Raw genomic sequence first — 20,629 nt, forward strand, 5'->3', positions numbered from 1 at the left:
GATTAAGTAGTTCAGTTTAAATTCCTGTGATTAATTTTTTCAGAACAGTAACTCATTCTTACAACTACTTCACTAGTGCCTCATTTCTTGCCCTGCCAGTGCATCCATGGAGAGAATCGTCTCCACCTACAGGATTGTTTGCTCAAAATTACGAAATAATTTTGAAGAGGAAAGAGCCGAGATATTATAGAATATCTACAAATTTCGGCATTTAAACTAAATTGTAATTAACTGTCATTACGACCCTACATAAAATTAAAGTTCGTTTTCTGGATGTGTAATGTTATTTGACTGTGTTTCTTATGTTGCAAGAAAAGCTAAAACACATTATTTCTTATAAATTATTGTGACAGTAAATGGTTGACTTCAGTTAATATTATGGTTCTTCTTAATGTATAAGGCTAACTGTGTAACATGTGGAAGTTGCAACATTAATGTACCAAAGTTTTAGTCTCTCTGATATTTTCGTTCATGGAGTCATTGTTTTGACAGCTGGAGAGAAGAACAGCAGAGGAGGGCACAAAATAGGTAAATTAAGATAATAGGGAAGAGGTATGTTCTTTCTCTCTCTGTCAAGTAATACACTCTTAAAAATAAAATAAATAAATAAAACACACCACGAAGGAACTACCCGAATGATACAGAAATCGGTAAGTGTTATGAATCTCTACAGACAAGCAAACGATTACAATTTCAGAAAAACGGGATGATTTACTTAAGAAAAAGAGTTTGCCAAATCCAGCAAGTCTGTAACCCGTTGGTCCTCCTCTGGCCCTTATGCAAGCAGTATTCGGCTTTGCACTGATTGATAAAGAGTTGCTGGAAGCCATCCTGAGGAGTATAGTGTCAAATTCTGTCCAACTGGCACGTTAGATTGTAAAAATTAGGAGATGGTTCGAAGATCTTGCGTATCATGCTCCTGAAGTTCTCAATTAGGGAGAGATCTGACGTCCTTGCTGGCCAAGGAAGGGTTCGGCAAGCCGAAGAAAAGCAGTAGTAACTCTTGCCGTGTGCGGGCCATCACTGTCTTGCTGAAATGTAAGCGCAGCATGGCTTGCCAGGAAGGGCAACAAAACGGGGCGTAGAATATCGTCGACGTACTGCTGTGCTGCGTTACATTAATACTTGTTCGACAGATCATGAATACGACATTTCGTAATGATGAGGAACGTATCAGTAACTTTTCGTTACAACACACACACACACACACAGAGAGAGAGAGAGAGAGAGAGAGAGAGAGAGGCAGATTTAACCCAGAATACTGTTTACCATCCATTCTGGTGTTGTAGCTATGCACTTTGCTACATTTTTATTGTGATGGGTTATTAATAACAAATTTCATAAGTGAATCTATGTATTGCAAAGGTACTGTGAATATCCCAAGTTCCTTAAATAAATGTCTGCAAGGTGATATTGTTCTGATTACACGCTTCTGTACATTGAATACTTTTTCTTTTAGTGATGAATTACCCCAAAATATAATGCCACATTAAATCAGTGAATAAAAATAGGCATAGTAGGCTAATTTACTGATCTGTTTATCACAAAAATTTGCAATAACTCTAATAGCTAAGTACCTGAACCTAAACGTTTCGGCATATCGTCAATGTGTTTCTTCCAATTCAATTCCTCATCTGTGTACCCATCCATAAATTTTGAATACTCTGCATTAAGAACAGACTTCTGTTGAAAGTCTACATTTATCAACGATGTTATGCCATTTACTGTGCAGAACTGCATATACTGTGTTTTCTGAAAATTTTGTGAGAGTCTATTTGCAAAGAACGACTTAATAATTTTATGAAAGGCGATACTTACCATTTACTCAGTGAATTCTTGTTTATTGGATGTGATTATTATACTTGTATCATAAGCAAAAAACTAACTTTGCATCTTCATAAATATAGAGTGGCAAGTCATATATTAAGAATAATAAGGGGACCCATGACTGTATCCTGTGGAACCTAATTCTTGATACTTCCCCATTAGGGGACTCTACTGATCTTTTCAGACTATCTGTACAGTTAATTTCAACCTACCTAATTCTTGATACTTCCCCATTAGGGGACTCTACTGATCTTTTCAGACTATCTGTACAGTTAATTTCAACCTTCCGCACTCTTCCACTTAAATACGATTTAAACTGTCCCACTCATGCCACAATACTTAAGCTTATCTGGAAGAATTTCATAATTCACACAGCCTTTGAGTGATCACAAAAAATTCCGAACGATGATATTCGGTTATTCAAAGCATTTGATATTGGATCAGTAAAAGCATATATAGCATTTTCTATTGAAAATGCCTTTCTGAAAACCAAACTCACATTTTGTTAGTGCTTCATTTTTACCAATATGTGAAGCTACTCTTGAATACATAACTTTTTAAGAATTTTGGCTAAAGCTATCGTAAGTGTGATTGGGCGGTAATTGTTAGCATCAGACCTATCCCCTTTTTATGTATTGTTTAACAATATTATATTACACTCTATCCGGAAAAATGCCCTGTTTCTGTGAGCTACTACATATGTAGCTGAGAATACTACTTAAATGTTGGGAACAAACTTTCAATACTCTTTGGAAATCCCTGCCATCCTACGCGAGCTTTTACTTTTGAGTGAATTTATTATTTTACTAATTTCAGTAGAAGAGGTGGCTTGAATTTCAATTTTATCAGACTGCATAACATTGCCTCTCCCATATACAGCCTTGCATTTTCTAATGAACAGCAGTATGGCGGGCGACAGTCAGTTTCGTATGCCACCGCTGTGCAGGGCGTCTCCAGACACGCCTTCGCTGGTCATCGGGGCTGAATTTGAAGCGGGAATCATCGCTGAAGACAATTCTGCTCCAGTCAATGAGATTCCAGACCTAATGTGCCCGACACAATTGCAAAGAGGCTTGTCGGTGTGCAGAGGTCAATGGTAATCTGCGCAAAAGGGTGGCGTAAGCTCAGCCATCTTTCTGTGAGCCGCCTATTAATGGTTCTTGTGGTCACTGAAGTACCAATTGCATGTCGGATCTATGGTAATGATGAATCCGGGGCGCTGTGTACCTGCCCGACTAGGTTCTCGCATTCTGTCGACACTCTAGGTCGACCGCTACCTTTTTGACGCTATGTTCGGCCATGGTTCACCTATTCCTGCCAACATCCTCGAATGGTGACATCGCTGCTATTCAAATGTCGAACGATTTGCCCATCACCCCAACCGACTTCGTTGACCCCAACTACGCGTGTTCTCTCAAATGCTTATATCGGCGTTTATTGTTCACGAACCTGTCTACGAAGCACATTTAGTCCAACTGAGTACACGGAATGAAATGCGTAAAGACTTTACGCCTTAGCATCGACATGCCCCTGTTTACTACCCTCGCAAGCTTCACGGTGAAATTGTCGTATAGCGTCATACACTCATCCATCGGCCGCTAAAGCTTACAATGATATTCACACCAGTATCGACGGAAAATGCAGCAATTTGAGACCAATTTGCATAGCTCCTTCGTCATGAGTCGCTTAGTAGAGAGCTAGTCCGTTGCCGTTCGAATAAATATCATCCTTATTATGAAAAGCAGGAGTCATCGCCAATAATTCATCGAAATATTACGTGACGTTAAGTCTGAAAGCAGGTACAAATTTGATATAGTTTCTGGAAGCAACATATGTTGTTGGCATCCCTCAGCCTTCATTCTGCATAAATTCAGAACTGTGGACATTATCAATTTGCGGAAGTAAACATCGAAATGGCAAACTAGGCATAGTCTGTCCATCTCTTTATTTATTCATTATTTCGTAGCTCAGCATTCTTACTTTAGTCCTGGAAACAGTATTATGGGAAATAATAGTTTCTCCCCCATCAAATTAAGAAACTATTAGAGAAAAAGAGGAGGAAATTAACGTCTTGAGCAACATTCATCTTGAGAAAATTACAACACAGGTCTGATGAGAACTTAGCTTACATCTTCCTTATCAAAGGAGCAGTGCTGATAAGAGATGTAGACGATAATCTCTGTTGTTCTTTCTTTCCGTTATCCACATGCACTCTCGAAGTACTGTCCCTGGTAAACAAGACTGTCTTGCGTGTGTCATTATCAGTATGTATCGATATCGATGTGTTTCTCGTTTTAGACGTGTTTCGTAACAGCAGTTAAGGAATCAAATATACACAGCTACAAACAGCAGCTGTTTCTCTCATGTGTTTGTGGTTAACAAACCACAGATGCGTAAGATAACAAGTACGTGCGGGTGACAAAATTTCATACTAATCACTGATGACTGCCCGCACTGGGGACAGTTCATCAGATGCTTCTCCTTGCGCTGTGATGCGGTTTATTCGCCTTCTCTTTCCATCCTTCTTCCATACGAAACGATGTAACTTTTCACAACTGAGACTTAATACATGGTGACTGGGAGGGTCTTCGCTTCGCTCTATACTGTCAATTCACAAGTTTTCAGTACTCTGTGTGCTTAATTTGCTGTCATATTATTTATACATTTAAAGTACTAAGACGCCTACTTAGCATTTATATGACTAATAATCACACTTTCTAAATTTATAATTTGATGTAAAAATGTAATGTAACAATTGCAACCGAACTTTCAACTCAATTTCAAACATAAATTTATAAGTATTCCTAGGGACTTTCGCACTGATCCCACTACCATGTTATGTGGAGGAATTAGTGCCCGTTCGTAGTGTCGGATTCAATGACATTGCATCATACTGTATTTTACGCACAGTATCGCTGCCATCCTAAACATCCAAAACTGAAAATTAACTGTAAGCGTCGACCAACCTACTGATTTGCAGGAGAAATATAAGATGATTAACAAAAGTCAGTTTGTTCCAAAAGTAATAATGATTTCTCTTTAAAAGTAACAACGATTTCTCTGTGATGTTGACCTTGGGAAACGTTGTGTAGTAATGGATCATTCCCACGCTACACACAGTGCGCTGGTGTTAACGTGGCAGCTACTCAGTCAGCCACGATGCTCACGCAATAGCAGAGGGCCGCATTATTGGAAGCTTACTTCGCGGTAAAATTTTACAAGCATTCTTTGAGTTGTTCCAGAAGTTCCCTGATGTCCCTGTTCCAGAGAAAAGCAGTTTATGACATTTTGAAACGTTTCCGTGAAACAGCAAGTGTTAATGAAAGGTCCCGAAGCCGTCACACTGATGTGTTAACACCAGAATTTACGAAGCGTGCTCAGCAGTCTCTGCTGCGATCTCCTGGTAAAACACTTCGTCGGTTGTCTCGACAGCTTGGAGCATCTTATTGAATGTGCCACAGAGCCACTTAAGGTCTAAGGTTGCGGCCATCCGAGTTCGAGTAATTGAAGAACTGCGTCCTTTGGTTCAGAAAGGCGTGTCGCCTGAGATTCACTCTTAACGATGTGAACAATAAGCTTAACAATACGTTTTTCAGATATGACGGATACTTTCACTTAAAATGATATGTTAACTTCACCCAATAACATTAGAGTGTAGTCTGGCATATGTATGCAGCGAATTGTTGGACCAATATTTTTCAGCAAAGCTGTTACTTCAGGTGTTTAGGCAAACATCATAAATCAGTTTATAGCCAGGCTTGAAGTAAGAAAACGTTATTGCTGGTTTCGACAAGACGGTGCAACGTATCTTACTGTTTGTGAATTCTTCAATGGTCACTTAATCTCTACAAATCTGCAGCCTCCGCGCTCACCAGACATGATATCCCCGGATTTCTTTTTATGGTGCCTACTTAAGGAGGTGTACTACAATAATCCGAGAACGTTGGAGGTTTTCACGAACAAAATTACCATTTGAAACGCGTACCTGCAAACGTGCGCCGTCGATTCGGTACGTGTTTACTACAAAATGGACGTCAAGTTCCACATCTTTCATAAAGGTATGTAAATGTATTAAATGAGTCTGATAACGAATACTGTAAATAAGTCGTTGACTTCCAACTTATCTGGAACACTCTGTACTTATAATTTCAGTGTGACGAATTAGCATGTGTTAAGCGGAAATTATCTGGCAGACAGGTTCGGGCATATTCCAGTTAGTCACATCGTACGTGACGGCAGTGGCACACAAAGAAATGTATGAGAATGTTTCCACCAAAATGAATTGTAAATTGCTAATAAAAGGGATTTACGACATAATGTGAAGTGCTTTTCGATGTACATTTGCTCTGTTCATTGCATCGTAGGCAGGTAGTCATGTTGTTACTGTACTCTTTCGCACGGACGTGATTCCCGATAGTGTGATGGTTGCAAATGTACGTTACTGAATGAGTGAGTGATGTCCTACCATTATACCTCATGGCCGGCCGCTGGTGGCCGAGCGGTTCTGGCGCTACAGTCTGGAACCGCGCGACCGCTACGGTCGCAGGTTCGAATCCTGCCTCGGGCATGGATGTGTGTGTTGTCCTTAGGTTAGTTAGGTTTAAGTAGTTCTAAGTTCTAGGGGACTTATGACCTCAGCAGTTGAGTCCCATAGTGCTCAGAGCCATTTGAACCATATACCTCATGTTGGGTCCCTGACATGATGGCGTGTAAAACCCAGTGGTTACACGAAATCAGAGTCACTTGCGTAATGGGTTCCTATTAATTAATTATTAGAACATGAGGATATGCACTAAGATCTCGGACTTACACAGGTGATTGCACTATCCGCTGAGAATGCAGTCGTACCATCTATCCTGCGTTAGTAGCTCATAGGTGATAAGATTACTCTGGAATAACTTGTAAATCATTTTGATGGCGTCTCTTACAGAGTGTTTAAAAAAGGACTTTACAACTTTAAAAATTCATATAAATTTTTAGAGCTGGGCTTTGTGTTATAATTCTAGCTCTAAGTTCGGGTAGAGAAGCCGGCACAGGAGGTACAAACAGAAAATCTCGGACGTCAGCCAGCCGGGTGGTGGGGGTGGTGCAACATACTGCATGAAGTAAAATTTTGTTCTTGGCCATCCTCATCGATCTGTGGCATCAAAAATAGTTGTAACATATTCGGGTACAGTATCCCGTTGATGGTTCTCTCACGGAGAAAAAAGGGGCCGTACAATTTGTTCTTGCTCAATGCACAAAGAACGTTCAGTTTAGGGCTATCATGAAAATGTTGCAATGTTTGATGTGGATTTTCACTGCCCCAAATCCTACAGTTGTGTGTGTTAACCTTGCCACTTAAGTGAAAAGTCGACTCGTCAGGAAAGATGGTTTTGTCCAAGACTATTTAACATACCCACACAGAAGTTCTTGTGAGCAACTTCATCAGTGTCTTTTGTTGCTTGTACGATCGTCAATCTGTGTGGTTTCAAATGTAAACGGTGTCTCAACACACGCCAATCAGTCGTGTGTGGGATTTAGAGTTCGCGAGATGCACGCCGGGTCGCTTTCGCAGGGCTGTTCAAAATGTTCAAACGTGTGTGAAATCTTGTGGGACTCAACTGCTAAGGTCGTCTGTCCCTAAGCTTACACACTACTTAACCTAAATTATCCTAAGGACAAACACACACACACCCATGCCCGAGGGAGGACTCGAACCTCCGCCAGGACCAGTCGCACAGTCCATGACTGCAGCGCCCTAGACCGCTCGACTAATCCTGCGCGGCGCAGGGCTGTAGACAAAACGTTTCACTCGCTCAAAGACGTCGTCAGATGTGCTTGGACGACGTGATGATTTCCTATGTCTTACTGAGCACTCTCTTTCTACAAAACATGCCACTCATAAATTGTAGGCCTACTAGGAGGATCTTTAGCGTACTTGGTACGGAAATTACACTGAACTGTTGTCGCCGACTTCGATTCTTCAAATCAAAACACACAACTAGCACGCTAGGGTCCAGTGCAGGCAGTCGTCTTTAACGCAACAGCCGCTAGCGCTCCTTACGGTGCGATTCGGCACTAGCGAACTACACGAGACAAAACTTGAGCCCGCATCCCGTGGTCGTGCGGTAGCGTTCTCGCTTCCCACGCCCGGGTTCCCGGGTTCGATTCCCGGCGGGGTCAGGGATTTTCTCTGCCTCGTGATGGCTGGGTGTTGTGTGCTGTCCTTAGGTTAGTTAGGTTTAAGTAGTTCTAAGTTCTAGGGGACTGATGACCATAGATGTTAAGTCCCATAGTGCTCAGAGCCATTTGAACCATTTTTGAACAAAACTTGATGTATTTCCCTACAAACTGACACTACAATTACCTCTGTAGGTTGTGATGTTGTGGTCTTCAGTCCTGAGACAGGTTTGATGCAGGTCTCCATGCTATTCTATCCTGTGCAAGCTTCTTCATCTCCCAATATGAATTAATTTATAGGAATTTTCAAAGTTGTACAGTCCTTTTTGAAACACCTTGTATTTTGTAGAGCCAAACATTTCAAGCTAAAGCACCATTTCTTCGTTACTGTTTTTCCGAGATGATATCGCGATATTACTGAAAGAATTTATTAAATTTGTAAAACTCACACAATTTGTTACAGTCAACCTCTGGAATATGGATCGCCTCAAAACTAACCATACAATGATTAACTGGCACTTCTGGACCATAAAAGTCATTCTCCCCTAGTCCAAGCGTATTTAAATGCCCCGGAGATTTCAAGGATGATCATTAGAGCACTAGACTGAATGGTTTTAGCGTCCCATTCCCACCGAAATTGTCTTAATGTGAACGTAATGACTGACATTACCTTCGACCTTGAAGCTCACATTAACAATGAAACTTAGGAGCAGTTTTGAAGGCAGTATCCCGATCCAATATACAGGGTGACTGAGCTGTCCGCACCAATAAAACCTATTGACCCCTTCAAAAACCACAAGTGAGATTTTCATATTCCCTCGCTCGCTACGCGCGAAATATTAGTCCTACAGAAAAAATGAGCAGCACCTTTTTGTAGAAAATTTAGAGTAGTTTTATTTTGTTCTGGGATGGGTTTCCGACTGAGGTCGTGCTTTTCGAATTATTCAGGGAAAACGCACAAAAGTGATCTTCAGACGCATTTTTCTTTAAGGTACTGGGAGATGAAGAAGCTTGCACAGGATAGAGTAGCATGGAGAGCTGCATCAAACCAGTCTCAGGACTGAAGACCACAACAACAACAATGTGGACTCTGACCACAATCTATTGGTTATGACCTGTAGATTAAAACTGAAGAAACTGCAAAAAGGTGGGAAGCTAAGGAGATGGGACCTCGATAAACTGAAAGAACCAGAGGTTGTACAGAGTTTCAGGGCGAGCATAAGGGAACAATTGACAGGAATGGGGGAAAGAAATACAGTAGAAGAAGAATGGGTAGCTTTGAGGGATGAAGTAGTGAAGGCAGCAGAGGATAAAGTAGGTAAAAAGACGAGGGCTAGTAGAAATCCTTGGGTAACAGAGAAATATTGAATTTAATTGATGAAAGGAGAAAATATAAAAATGCAGTAAATGAAGCAGGCAAAAAGGAATACAAACATCTCAAAAATGAGATCGACAGGAAGTGCAAAATGGCTAAGCAGGGATGGCTAGAGGACAAATGTAAGGATGTAGAGGCTTATCTCACTAGGGGTAAGGTAGATACTGCCTACAGGAAAATTAAAGAGACCTTTGGAGATAAGAGAACCACTTGTATGAACATCAAGAGCTCAGATGGAAACCCAGTTCTAATCAAAGAAGGGAAAGCAGAAAGGTGGAAGGAGTATATAGCGGGTCTATACAAGGGCGATGTACTTGAGGACAATATTATGGAAATGGAAGAGGATGTAGATGAAGATGAAATGGGAGATACGATATTGCGTGAAGAGTTTGACAGAGCACTGAAAGACCTGAGTCGAAAAAAGGCCGCGGGAGTAGACAACATTCCATTGGAACTACTGACAGCCTTGGGAGAGCCAGTCCTGACAAAACTCTACCATCTGGTGAGCAAGATGTATGAAACAGGCGAAATACCCTCAGACTTCAAGAAGAATATAATAATTCCAATCCCAAAGAAAGCAGATGTTGACAGATGTGAAAATTACCGAACTATCAGTTTAATAAGCCACGGCTGCAAAATACTAACGCGAATTCTTTACAGACGAATGGAAAAACTAGTAGAAGCCGACCTCGGGGAAGATCAGTTTGGATTCCCTAGAAATACTGGAACACGTGAGGCAATACTGACCTTACGACTTATCTTAGAAGAAAGATTAAGGAAAGGCAAACCTACGTTTCTAGTACTTGTAGACTTAGAGAAAGCTTTTGGCAATGTTGACTGGAATACTCTCTTTCAGATTCTGAAGGTGGTAGGGGTAAAATACAGGGAGCGACAGGCTGTTTACAATTTGTACAGAAACCAGATGGCAGTTATAAGAGTCGAGGGACATGAAAGGGAAGCAGTTGTTGGGAAGGGAGTAAGACAGGGTTGTAGCCTCTTCCCGATGTTATTCAATCTGTATATTGAGCAAGCAGTAAAGGAAACAAAAGAAAAATTCGGAGTAGGTATTAAAATCCATGGAGAAGAAATAAAAACTTTGAGGTTCGCCGATGACATTGTAATTCTGTCAGAGACAGCAAAGGACTTCGAAGAGCAGTTGAACGGAATGGATAGCGTCTTGAAAGGAGGATATAAGATGAACATCAACAAAAGCAAAACACGGATAATGGAATGTAGTCAAATTAAGTCGGGTGATGCTGAGGGAATTAGATTAGGAAATGAGACACTTAAAGTAGTAAAGGAGTTTTGCTATTTGGGGAGCAAAATAACTGATGATGGTCGAAGTAGAGAGGATATAAAATGTAGACTGGCAATGGCAAGGAAAGCGTTTCTGAAGAAGAGAAATTTGTTAACATCGAGCATAGATTTAAGTGTCAGGAAGTCTTTTCTGAAAGTATTTGTATGGAGTGTAGCCATGGATGGAAGTGAAACATGGACGATAAATAGTTTGGACAAGAAGTGAATAGAAGCTTTCGAAATGTGGTGCTACAGTAGAATGCTGAAGATTAGATGGGTAGATCACATAACTAATGAGGAAGTATTGAATAGGATTGGGGAGAAGAGAAGTTTGTGGCATAGCTTGACCAGAAGAAGGGATCGGTTGGTAGGACATGTTCTGAGGCATCAAGGGATCACCAATTTAGTATTGGGTGGGAAGCGTGGAGGGTAAAAATCGTAGAGGGAGACCAAGAGATGAATACACTAAGCAGATTCAGAAGGATGTAGGTTGCAGTAGGTACTGGGAAATGAAGAAGCTTGCACAGGATAGAGTAGCATGGAGAGCTGCATCAAACCAGTCTCAGGACTGAAGACCACAACAACAACAACAATTCGAGAAGTGTGGCCTCCAGCCACAAAAGGCCCTGTTCATTTTTTTCTGTAGGACTAACAACTTGCACATAGCGAGCGAGAGAACATGAACGTATTGAGCGTGATATATGAAGGCTTTGCGGGTTGGGTAAAACTCACGGGTAGAGGCAGCTGAATCAACATGTACGTGACGGCTCCGAAACCAGTGATTTAAATATCTCGACTGACAGCTCCAAAACTAGTGGCTTTTTTAGAAGTGCACACTGCATGCCACGTTCGCAGAAAGTCTGGTCTATTGAAACTACCAAGAGAAGCAAGTGTCATGACTGCAGATCTTGTCACGCTAACTGCAGCGCTTCGTTTTGGTTCGGAAATGACAGCTTCTCGAAATTTCCTATTCAGTGATTCTTTATTTGCATTAACCATACTTAAAGATTTTAGCACTTGTTTGACTGAAAACCCATTGTATACAAGATTATTGAAGTCGATGAGGGAAGAACGGAATTCCGTTAATTTCGCTTGAGTAAAATCACACTGTGGAATCCTTGGCAATTAAGCGCTCGACCACTTAGCCAAAGAAGCTGCTGCGACAGGGCGTACCTCCTGGACTGCAGTCCCAAGTACAGATTACTGATGTCATACAGACGCATGATGGAAGGCCAGTAGTGGGAATGGGAGGTAACAAGACACAAACCAAGAAGTCCGCAACAGTTTACTTGTCGATCTCTTGTTTCACGAATCTCATATAAATTCCGTGCCTAGGCAGCTCGTCTCTCTAACAGCCACATTCAAATTTAGCTACGGATGTTTGTGTTGACATCTTCACTAGCTGCGCATCGTAGAGACACCTTTCCGCTGTTGTGGAGAAGAGAACGCAATATCCTTTCCTTCGGGTGCTCCAGACTACATGGAAGTACTACAATCCTTTTACAACAAATATGAAGTTTGGTAATCCGTTGCCAGCCTGCATGACTGTTTTGTTAGGAACAGGATCACAGACTTTTCAGCACGATGTACAGATTCACTGTCGCCGCAGGTACCCGTACCTAAGGCCACTGTATCACTGACAATGGGCTTCACAGAACTGCTGCAACATTTGCTTTTTCAATGATTATACGGTGTAGATCTATCTCTAAGTACGTATGTTCGGTCTAGAACGCGCGCGCTCGTGTGTGTGTGTGTGTGTAAATATTTTAACACTAGTTTTCTATCAGTACCTGCATACTCTATGTAAGTGTGAGCTGCCTGTATAGTGTAAATTGTGCGAACTGTAAGAATGTGTGATGCTTCTTCATTCAGTCTTACTGTATGCATTTTGCACGCAACTGGTTCCTTTATTAAGTAGGATCGGTTTCCTGTCTGTGGCGCATGCTAATGAGACGAAGTCATGAATTTGAAAAATTTTTAGTAGTTCATGTGGGTGACTGAAGTTGTCGCCTGCCGCCAGGCTTTACGAGGTCGCATGGTTTACGATGTCCTGGCCAGTGTCACTGCCGCCCGTAGCGCTGTCGTCGGAGATGCGACACACGCACTTACGTCGTTCTCGCAAGCTTCACATTTTGGCTCCCTTTCGTACTCTGGGCTTATGGGCTCCATACATAGAGGGTGTACAGGAGAAATGGTCAATAATAATGATCTGGCAGGACATGGGCTTTAAAACAGATTCTTTAAGTTCTATAAGCACATGTTCATCTTCGCTACTGTGAAGCACGTCTTTCTACTGAACAAGTACTCACAGTGCGTTTTAGAGCTCATACTTACCAAGCAACTCTTTCCTGTTTTGGTCCCCTCCCAAAGGGAGGGAATGATGGTATCAGTAGAAATCTGGGTCTACACGGGCTCTTGAATATGTAAAATGTAAGGCTGTTTTTATTGGAACAATTACTGGAGCAATATTTTGTTACTAATACTTTGCTGGTATTCGTGGTAATATGCAGCATTTCGCATTAATGCTTTTAAAAACTGAGTTTTCTTCGTCCCCTTCACGATCTATCGCTTTCGCGATAGCGACGAAGTTAGTAAAAGAGGGGTGGGCCATGTACTTGTCTGGTCAAGGAGTTTTTAGCATTCGTGTCACTTAAGTCTACAAGTTATAAAGGGGAATCAACAAACGAAGTTCTTAATACAAGCGTATCGCTTATTCACGGCAGACCGCAGCATAATGAGAGGGAAGCGTAAGCTTGTACCTACCGTTTCTCTCAATGCTTTGCAGCACATACAGCATCAGAATAATGGCAGAGGGACACAGTGACGGTCACAGCCAACAAAAATTGTTGTGCTTCTAGAAGACGCCGTCTACTTCGGGCGTGACATACACTATATGATCAAAAGTAATCGGACACCTGGCTGAAAATGACGTATTAAGTTCGTGGCGCCCTCTATCCGTAATGATGGAATTCAGTATGGTGTTTGCCGACCCTCAGCCTTGATTACAGTTTCCACTCTCGCAGGCATAGGTTCAATCAGGTGCTGGAAGGTTTCTTCGGGAATGGCAGCCCATGCTTCACAGAGTGCTACACTGAGGAGAGGTATTGATGTCGGTCGGTGAGGCCTGGCACGACGTCGGCGTTCCAAAAAATTCCATGGGGGATTCTATAGAATTCAGGCCAGAACTCTGTGCAGGCCAGTCCATTACAGGGATGTTACTGTCGTGTAACCGCTCCGCCAGAGGCCGTGCATTATGAATAGGTGCTAGATCGTGTTGAAAGATGGAATTGCCATCCCCGAATTGCTCTTTAACAGTGGGAAGCAACAAGATGCTTAAAACATCAATGTAGGCCTGTGCTGTGATAGTGCCACGCAAAACAACAAGGGGTACAAGCCCTCTTCATGAAAAACACGACCACACCATAACACAACCGCATCCGAATTTTACTGTTGGCACTAAACACGCTGGCAGATGACGTTCACCGGGCATTCACCATACCCACACCCTGACATCGGATCGCCACAGTGTGTACCGTGATTCGTCACTCCACACAACGTTTTTCCACTGTTCAGCCGTCCAATGTTTGCGCTCCTTGCACCAAGCGAGGAGTCGTTTGGCATTTACCTGCGTGATGTGTGGCTTATGAGGAGCCGCTCGACCATGAAATCCACGTTTTCTCACCTCCCGCCTAACTGTCATAGTACTTTCGGTGGATCCTGACGCAGTTTCGAAATCCTGTGTGATGGTGTGGATAGATGTCCGCCTATTACACATTATGATCCTCTTCAACTGTCTGCGATCAACAGTCAACAGATGAGGTCGGCCTGTATCCTTTTGTGCTGTACGTGTCCCTTCACGTTTCCACTTCACTATCACATCGAAAACAGTGGACCTAGGAATGTTTAGGAGTGTGGAAATTTCGCGTACAGACGTATGGCACAAGTGACACCCAATCACCTGACCACGTTTGAAGTCCGTGAGTTCCGCGGAGCGCCCCATTCTGCTCTCTCACGATGTCTAATGACTACTGAGGTTGCTGATATGGAGTACCTGGCAGTAGGTGTCTGCACAATGCACCTAATATGAAAAACGTATGTTTTGGGGGGTGTCTGGATACTTTTGATCACACAGTGTACTTCATAGAGTTGATGAGAAAAAGGATACGAGGATTGGAACCATGATGTAATTGTGTCTTACAACAACGCCTGGCGTGTTTTATATGAACTATTATCCAACTGGGAGGTACACAACACGAGCTCAGAAAATTTTTAACCACGTGTCACCTTCTGCACTTGGCTCCTAATTCGTCGATAGTCGCTGACGAACTTTCAAGGCGAATTCTTTTCACCAACGACGCGCGTTTCACTGGGCTATTTGTTATAAACATATGAAATAACCGTATTCTTAAAACTCATTCGGATTTTACCACATTCTGGTCGTTCTGGGATTCACAGATATGTTGACGTGAATTAGATCTCCAAGGTGTGAAACCTTTAGATGTTTTCTTGTTAGATCCATTTAAAAGTGAAGAAAACTTGCTGTATGGGCTATAGGTGCGACAGAAATCATTCACTGTACTTAGGTATTTTTCACCGAGGCTATGAGAACTTACTACACAGATACAGTTTATGCAATATACAAGATGGTCACCATATCGAGCGGCTTTTGTAGTTCAGTACTTCAGGCGCATGAAATTAAACAAGAGAGCTGATTTGTTTTAATAATAAATGAAAATTACGATCAGCATAAATCGAGTTAATATCTCAAAATTGAAGTTCAAGCGCAAATTCGATATCAAAAAATTCGCGGTTATTGGTAATGCGCCCCTAAAATTCTGTGAGCGTTGATTGACACCCACCGCGCATAGTGATATCCCGCTTCCAGCCTGGTAGATAAATGTGCAAATACCTTTGCAAAATATGATATGTGCAATGATTATCGTACTTACGCAACCTGTCTTCGTATGGATTGTCCGCTCGAACAGTCCCATTGGCGTCGATCTGCACGTAGCCGTGCGAACATTCATTGTAGAGCCGCACAGACCGCACCACGGATGGTACCGCCCCGCAGATGACCATCTGCAGACAAACCGACATGGCAAGCCGTCATCCTCGCTGACCTCCAATAACTGTTTAACATTAAGCTATATAAGTTGCTTAAAACCTCTCACACTGAACAACTATGTTTAGTATGGTTTAGCGCCACGTTGGCAGTGACATGGTTAAATCTGGGATTTGGCGAGTATTTATGACAGGTTCATCAATAGCCTTGCGTTATATGTACTAACACTCACCTGGACCTATATGCTTAAAGTAAGACCAACGCACCAGTCATTTTACCTTTTTCTGCATTACAATACTTTCTTTCATGAGTATCGCTTGTCAACTCTCTACTATTTCAATCTGTAAAGCGAAATATTCTGTTTATATAGAAACTAACTTAGCACCCGCCGCTATGGCCTGCAGAGTTTTTTTTTAACTGAATTTTTATTTTGTTCACAAACTACGACACCAGCTTTTCACGCTAATTAAGCCCTTTGCTGACTATACTTCTGACCAAAAAGCGATTATGCTAGCTGGAGTCAAAAGTTTTTGTTTATCATGGCTTTTGCATTCTTGTGAAGATATTTCCATAGCAACGTTCATCTCCTAACTAATATTTCTTTATACCTAACCGAGAAGTGAAATACCTATTTTCACAGATTTAGCTTTAAAATTTTTTTAATACAACGAAATATTTTCTTAAAAATTTTCATCCCTTAATTCACTCTCTTAGGGAGTATTTTTTTGATTTCTAACAGAGAAGTCAAGTGCAAATTTTCATAGATGTAGCTTTAAAAATGCTACAGTAGTTCTTTAGTAATAATTTACTTTCAAAACGACTTTCACCCACTATTTCATTCCACAGTTTTCGTAGTTCTAGCTTCAAAATTATCTCAGTAATGACATACTTTCAAAAAACCTTTCATTCACTATTTCATCCCGTTAGGACTGGGATTTCGGGCAATCCCTTCTTAAACTATGCCCTCTCCAAATTTCTGCGGTTTAGGCTGAGCAACGATGAGTCAGTGAACAGTCTGACCTTATTTCACCCTCTTAGGGGTTGAATTTCCAAACAGTGAATCACGTTTTTTCCATCTCTAACAGAGAAGTCAAACACTATTTTTTAAAGATTTAGCTTAGAAACTGTTTTGCAGTGAAAATCGTCACAAAACGTTTCGCCCCCTTCATAGGAGTTGAATTTCCAAAAGCAGAGACATGTGTATATTTTCTGACAGAGAAGCCAAACACAGATATTCATAGATTTACCTTCAAAAATGCTTCCACAATGAAAGATTTCGATAAAAGTTTCACCCCCCGTTTCACCCCAATAGGGGCAGAATTTCCAAAAACACTGACACTTTTTTTTTTATTTACAACTTAGAAGCCAAATTTAAATTTTCATATAAATACTTACATAATAATATTTTCATAAAAAATCTCGCCCCGTTAGCGGTTCATTTTTCCATAAACACTTCATCCCCTATTTCACCCCCTTAGGGGTTCAATTTCCAAAAGCACTGAAACACGTATTTTTTCATCTCTAACCGAGAAGACAAACACCAGTTTTCAAAGATTAGGCTTTAAAAATGCTTTCGTCATGAAATGTTTTCATAAAACGTTCCACCCCTCTTAGGGGTTGAATTTCCAAAAACAGTGGCATGCGTATGTTAAAAATGCTGAAACATTCTGACCGGGAAACCAAATACCGATTTTCATAGGTCTAGCTTCAAAATTGCCTTAATAGTCACATTTAAAAAAATCCCTTCATTCCCTATTTCACCACCTTAGGGATGGAATTTCGAAAAATCAGTTCTTAATTGACGCTTACAATATAAGATCAACACCTTCTGCTAATTTCAAGTTTCTATCCTTAGTGATTTGGGTTGGGCGATGATGAGTCAGTCAGTCAGTCAGTCGGGACATTGCCTTTTACATTAAGAGATTACACGTCTTAAAGCAGAGAACCGTATTGCGTCAGCAGAATTATTTGGGTGAGGTGGAGATCTGTCTCACGAGGCCACATCAATAAAAAGATGAAGCTCTGAAAAAATTTTGAGGGGGATACGTTCAAGGACTTAATCTTAAGAGTACCGTTCGATTAGGAATAGCAGCCACTTGTTGAAAGAAACATGGCAGTTCACGCTCTTCCTTCTTACGAAGTAGTACAACGTGAAAGCAACAACCATATCGAGAAAGAGAAATACTTTATTTAAGTTTCTAACGAAAACTATCGAATTGCTTGTGTTTACAAAATAGTTTCCTAGTATGCAACGTAATAAAATACTATGTATCCGTAGACATCTGGACCATAATTATTTCAGAGCAGCTGCATTACATATTATTAACATATGGTCCATAATCTATCACAACTGTAAAGCCTAGCATACAGCAGTAAGGGCGCTTCATGACTTGTCTCAAGGGTGGTTTATACACTGTCTAGGCACATCGTCTATGCACTGTGCTGAGCCTGTGATAAAGCCACTAGTTAATGCAATGAAGCACTGTATCGAGACCATCCGCGCTGCCCTTGTTTGTGTACGCTCGATATTTGGGTCGAGCGTCCACAACAGTTTTATTTTTGCAACAGAATTTGTGCAATCTCGGCCAGTTTTACATCATGCTTCGTGGCCAATCATTCGAGTGTTGCATTTTTTATGTGATCCTTACAGTCACAACTTGCCACTCCATAAGGTAACCGTCAAAAAAATTTAACACGCTCTCCTTCCAGCTAATTTCAATAAGAAACACTAAGGAATTCAAAATCGATAAAGGACTCTTTAATAGCCAGCGAAAGCATGAGATGAGCTGGTGTCTCGTCTCAGAAAAACGTGCGCACTGTCGAAATGTTGCGCAAGGTGTATATAGAAGCATCTCGTCTTTCATTCCGATTGGGTAACCATAGATCTATCGCTTTTGGTCTACAAATGGTATATGAGCTCGCGATTTGTCCACAGGAAAATGGCCTAAGAGCACGACCAGTAATTAGAGAGTTGGCATAGTTTTCTGACTCTGGGCCTGCCTTAGCAGCACATGGTGTCGTGTATTATTGATTTAATACTAATGTACGGTAAAGGTACGATAGTTACAATACTGTGGCATGGGTATTCACTATCCCTCTATCTCGATGAAATGCAACATTCTCCCGTGAAATAACTCCCAACTGAATAGAAAACGCGTCGCGAAATACCAAGGAACGCTCTGATAACTGCAAAATGTTCTTGGAAGTATGCGCGTGATGCTCGTAAGCACAAAATGAATCCTCCAATGTATTTCATAAACACTAATTGGATTCAAGTCTAAGCAACGTGGTGGCTCGGGAACTCCAGTAAACACTCAAGAATGGTCCGTAAATCCAATATGGGACATTTCTATCCGTAAGAGACGATATAATGTATTATGCTGATGAATTCCCGCCAGTTTTGAAGGTTTGTTAACTATACAGGGTTCCCAGGGGAAATGGTCAGTATTCAGGGATATCACAGGAACGATCATTCGAAGCAAAAAGTCAACTAAACATGCATGCCTTAATAGCTATGAACACTTTTTCATCTTCGATACTGCGAAACAAATACCTTCTACTGCATGCTCTTTGCTTCCCTTTTTTGGAGGACGTAGTATGGATTAAACAAGAAAAAATAGGCAAGTAGACATGGGCACTAAAGTGTATACCTTACGAGTTATGGGCACTTGTTCAATAGAAGGGATGTGTTTCACAGTAGCGAAGATGATGAACAAGAGCTCATAGATCTTCATGTATGCACATTTCTACCACATCTCAATGTCCATTCTACCACCTCTGAAAACACAGAAAGCAACGAGCCTGCAGTAAAAGAGATTTGTTTCACAGTACCTAGGATGTAGAAGTGCCCATAGCTCTTAAGATTTGCATTGTAAATGCTATGTTCCACCTGGGACACCCTGTATAAAGGATTATTTGGTCTCGATACAGCGCTTCCTTGCACTCATTTGTGGCTATATCTACGTAGAGAAATGTTTTCAAGTAAATAGAGAAAGCTCACGGTCTCAATACAGTGCTTTGTAGCACCTAGTTGTGGTTTGTTCTACGTAAAAAATCGTTCTTCGATCATAACATGACTACGATCTCAATAATGCTTTGCATACATGAACCCAACCAACAGCTTAAAATCATAGGTGCCACCAAAGAATGTTGTAGTTATTACGTCTTGGAAGCAAATTAATATGTGTCTGACAGTTAGGTCCTTAATTTAGTTGTTTCGAAAAGTTGTTGTCGCTCGTTATAAGAGAGCCAGCAATAGTAATCAACTGCGTTGTTGAACACGGAACGTGTAGCTTCCGCAACAGTACCCTCAATATCCATGAGACTGTTCATCGATGAGTACCATTTATTCTTCGACGAACACTGAATAAATGCTTATATTTGTAAATATAATTCTCCGTGCTTGACATTCTTATTGTCTTAGTCGGTCGAAATGGCTCTTGTTCGTATGGTCTCACCACAGTTGTAGATAGACAGCTTCTTTCTTCGAATGCCTTTCCTTTAGTTACGCTTAAACGAGTTTTTTTCCAGCACTATCCTAGTACCGATGGCACAAATACTGTGTATGAGATCGTTTTCAAATACTAACTGCAGTCCCCAGTAACCTACAAATAAATCATAGCCTTTCATTTAATTTAAGCAAACTGAGTTTATTTGATTGTTCCATTTCGTATTTCTAGTCAGTGTTACTCCCGGCTGTTTGTGTGACATGACTAAATGTCCAAAGGCTAATGTTACTACAGTTTCTATCGGCCGTAGCTGTATTACCCGTGAACAGAGTAATGGCTGCAACTTATACTTTCTGCTACATCATTAATAAAAATAGCAACAATAATTACCTGGGGCAGGTCAGATATCTGCGACTGTGGTTAACGACGAATAAGATGCAGCGTTTTACTCCTACAGTG

General features: G+C 41.2%; 1 protein-coding gene across 1 annotated transcript in view; it reads right to left on the bottom strand.

Annotated features, from left to right (window-relative positions):
- The window catches only part of LOC126248279 (fibroblast growth factor 8-like), a 169,043-nt gene that overhangs the window by 21,120 nt on the left and 127,294 nt on the right, over nucleotides 1-20,629 (bottom strand). The window contains exon 3 of the mRNA XM_049949129.1: nucleotides 15,610-15,739. Coding sequence (XP_049805086.1) covers nucleotides 15,610-15,739 — 130 coding nt within the window. The remainder of the gene's footprint in view (nucleotides 1-15,609; nucleotides 15,740-20,629) is intronic.

The sequence above is a fragment of the Schistocerca nitens genome, chromosome 1 (assembly GCF_023898315.1).
Source record: "Schistocerca nitens isolate TAMUIC-IGC-003100 chromosome 1, iqSchNite1.1, whole genome shotgun sequence".
Taxonomy (NCBI): Eukaryota; Metazoa; Arthropoda; class Insecta; order Orthoptera; family Acrididae; genus Schistocerca; species Schistocerca nitens.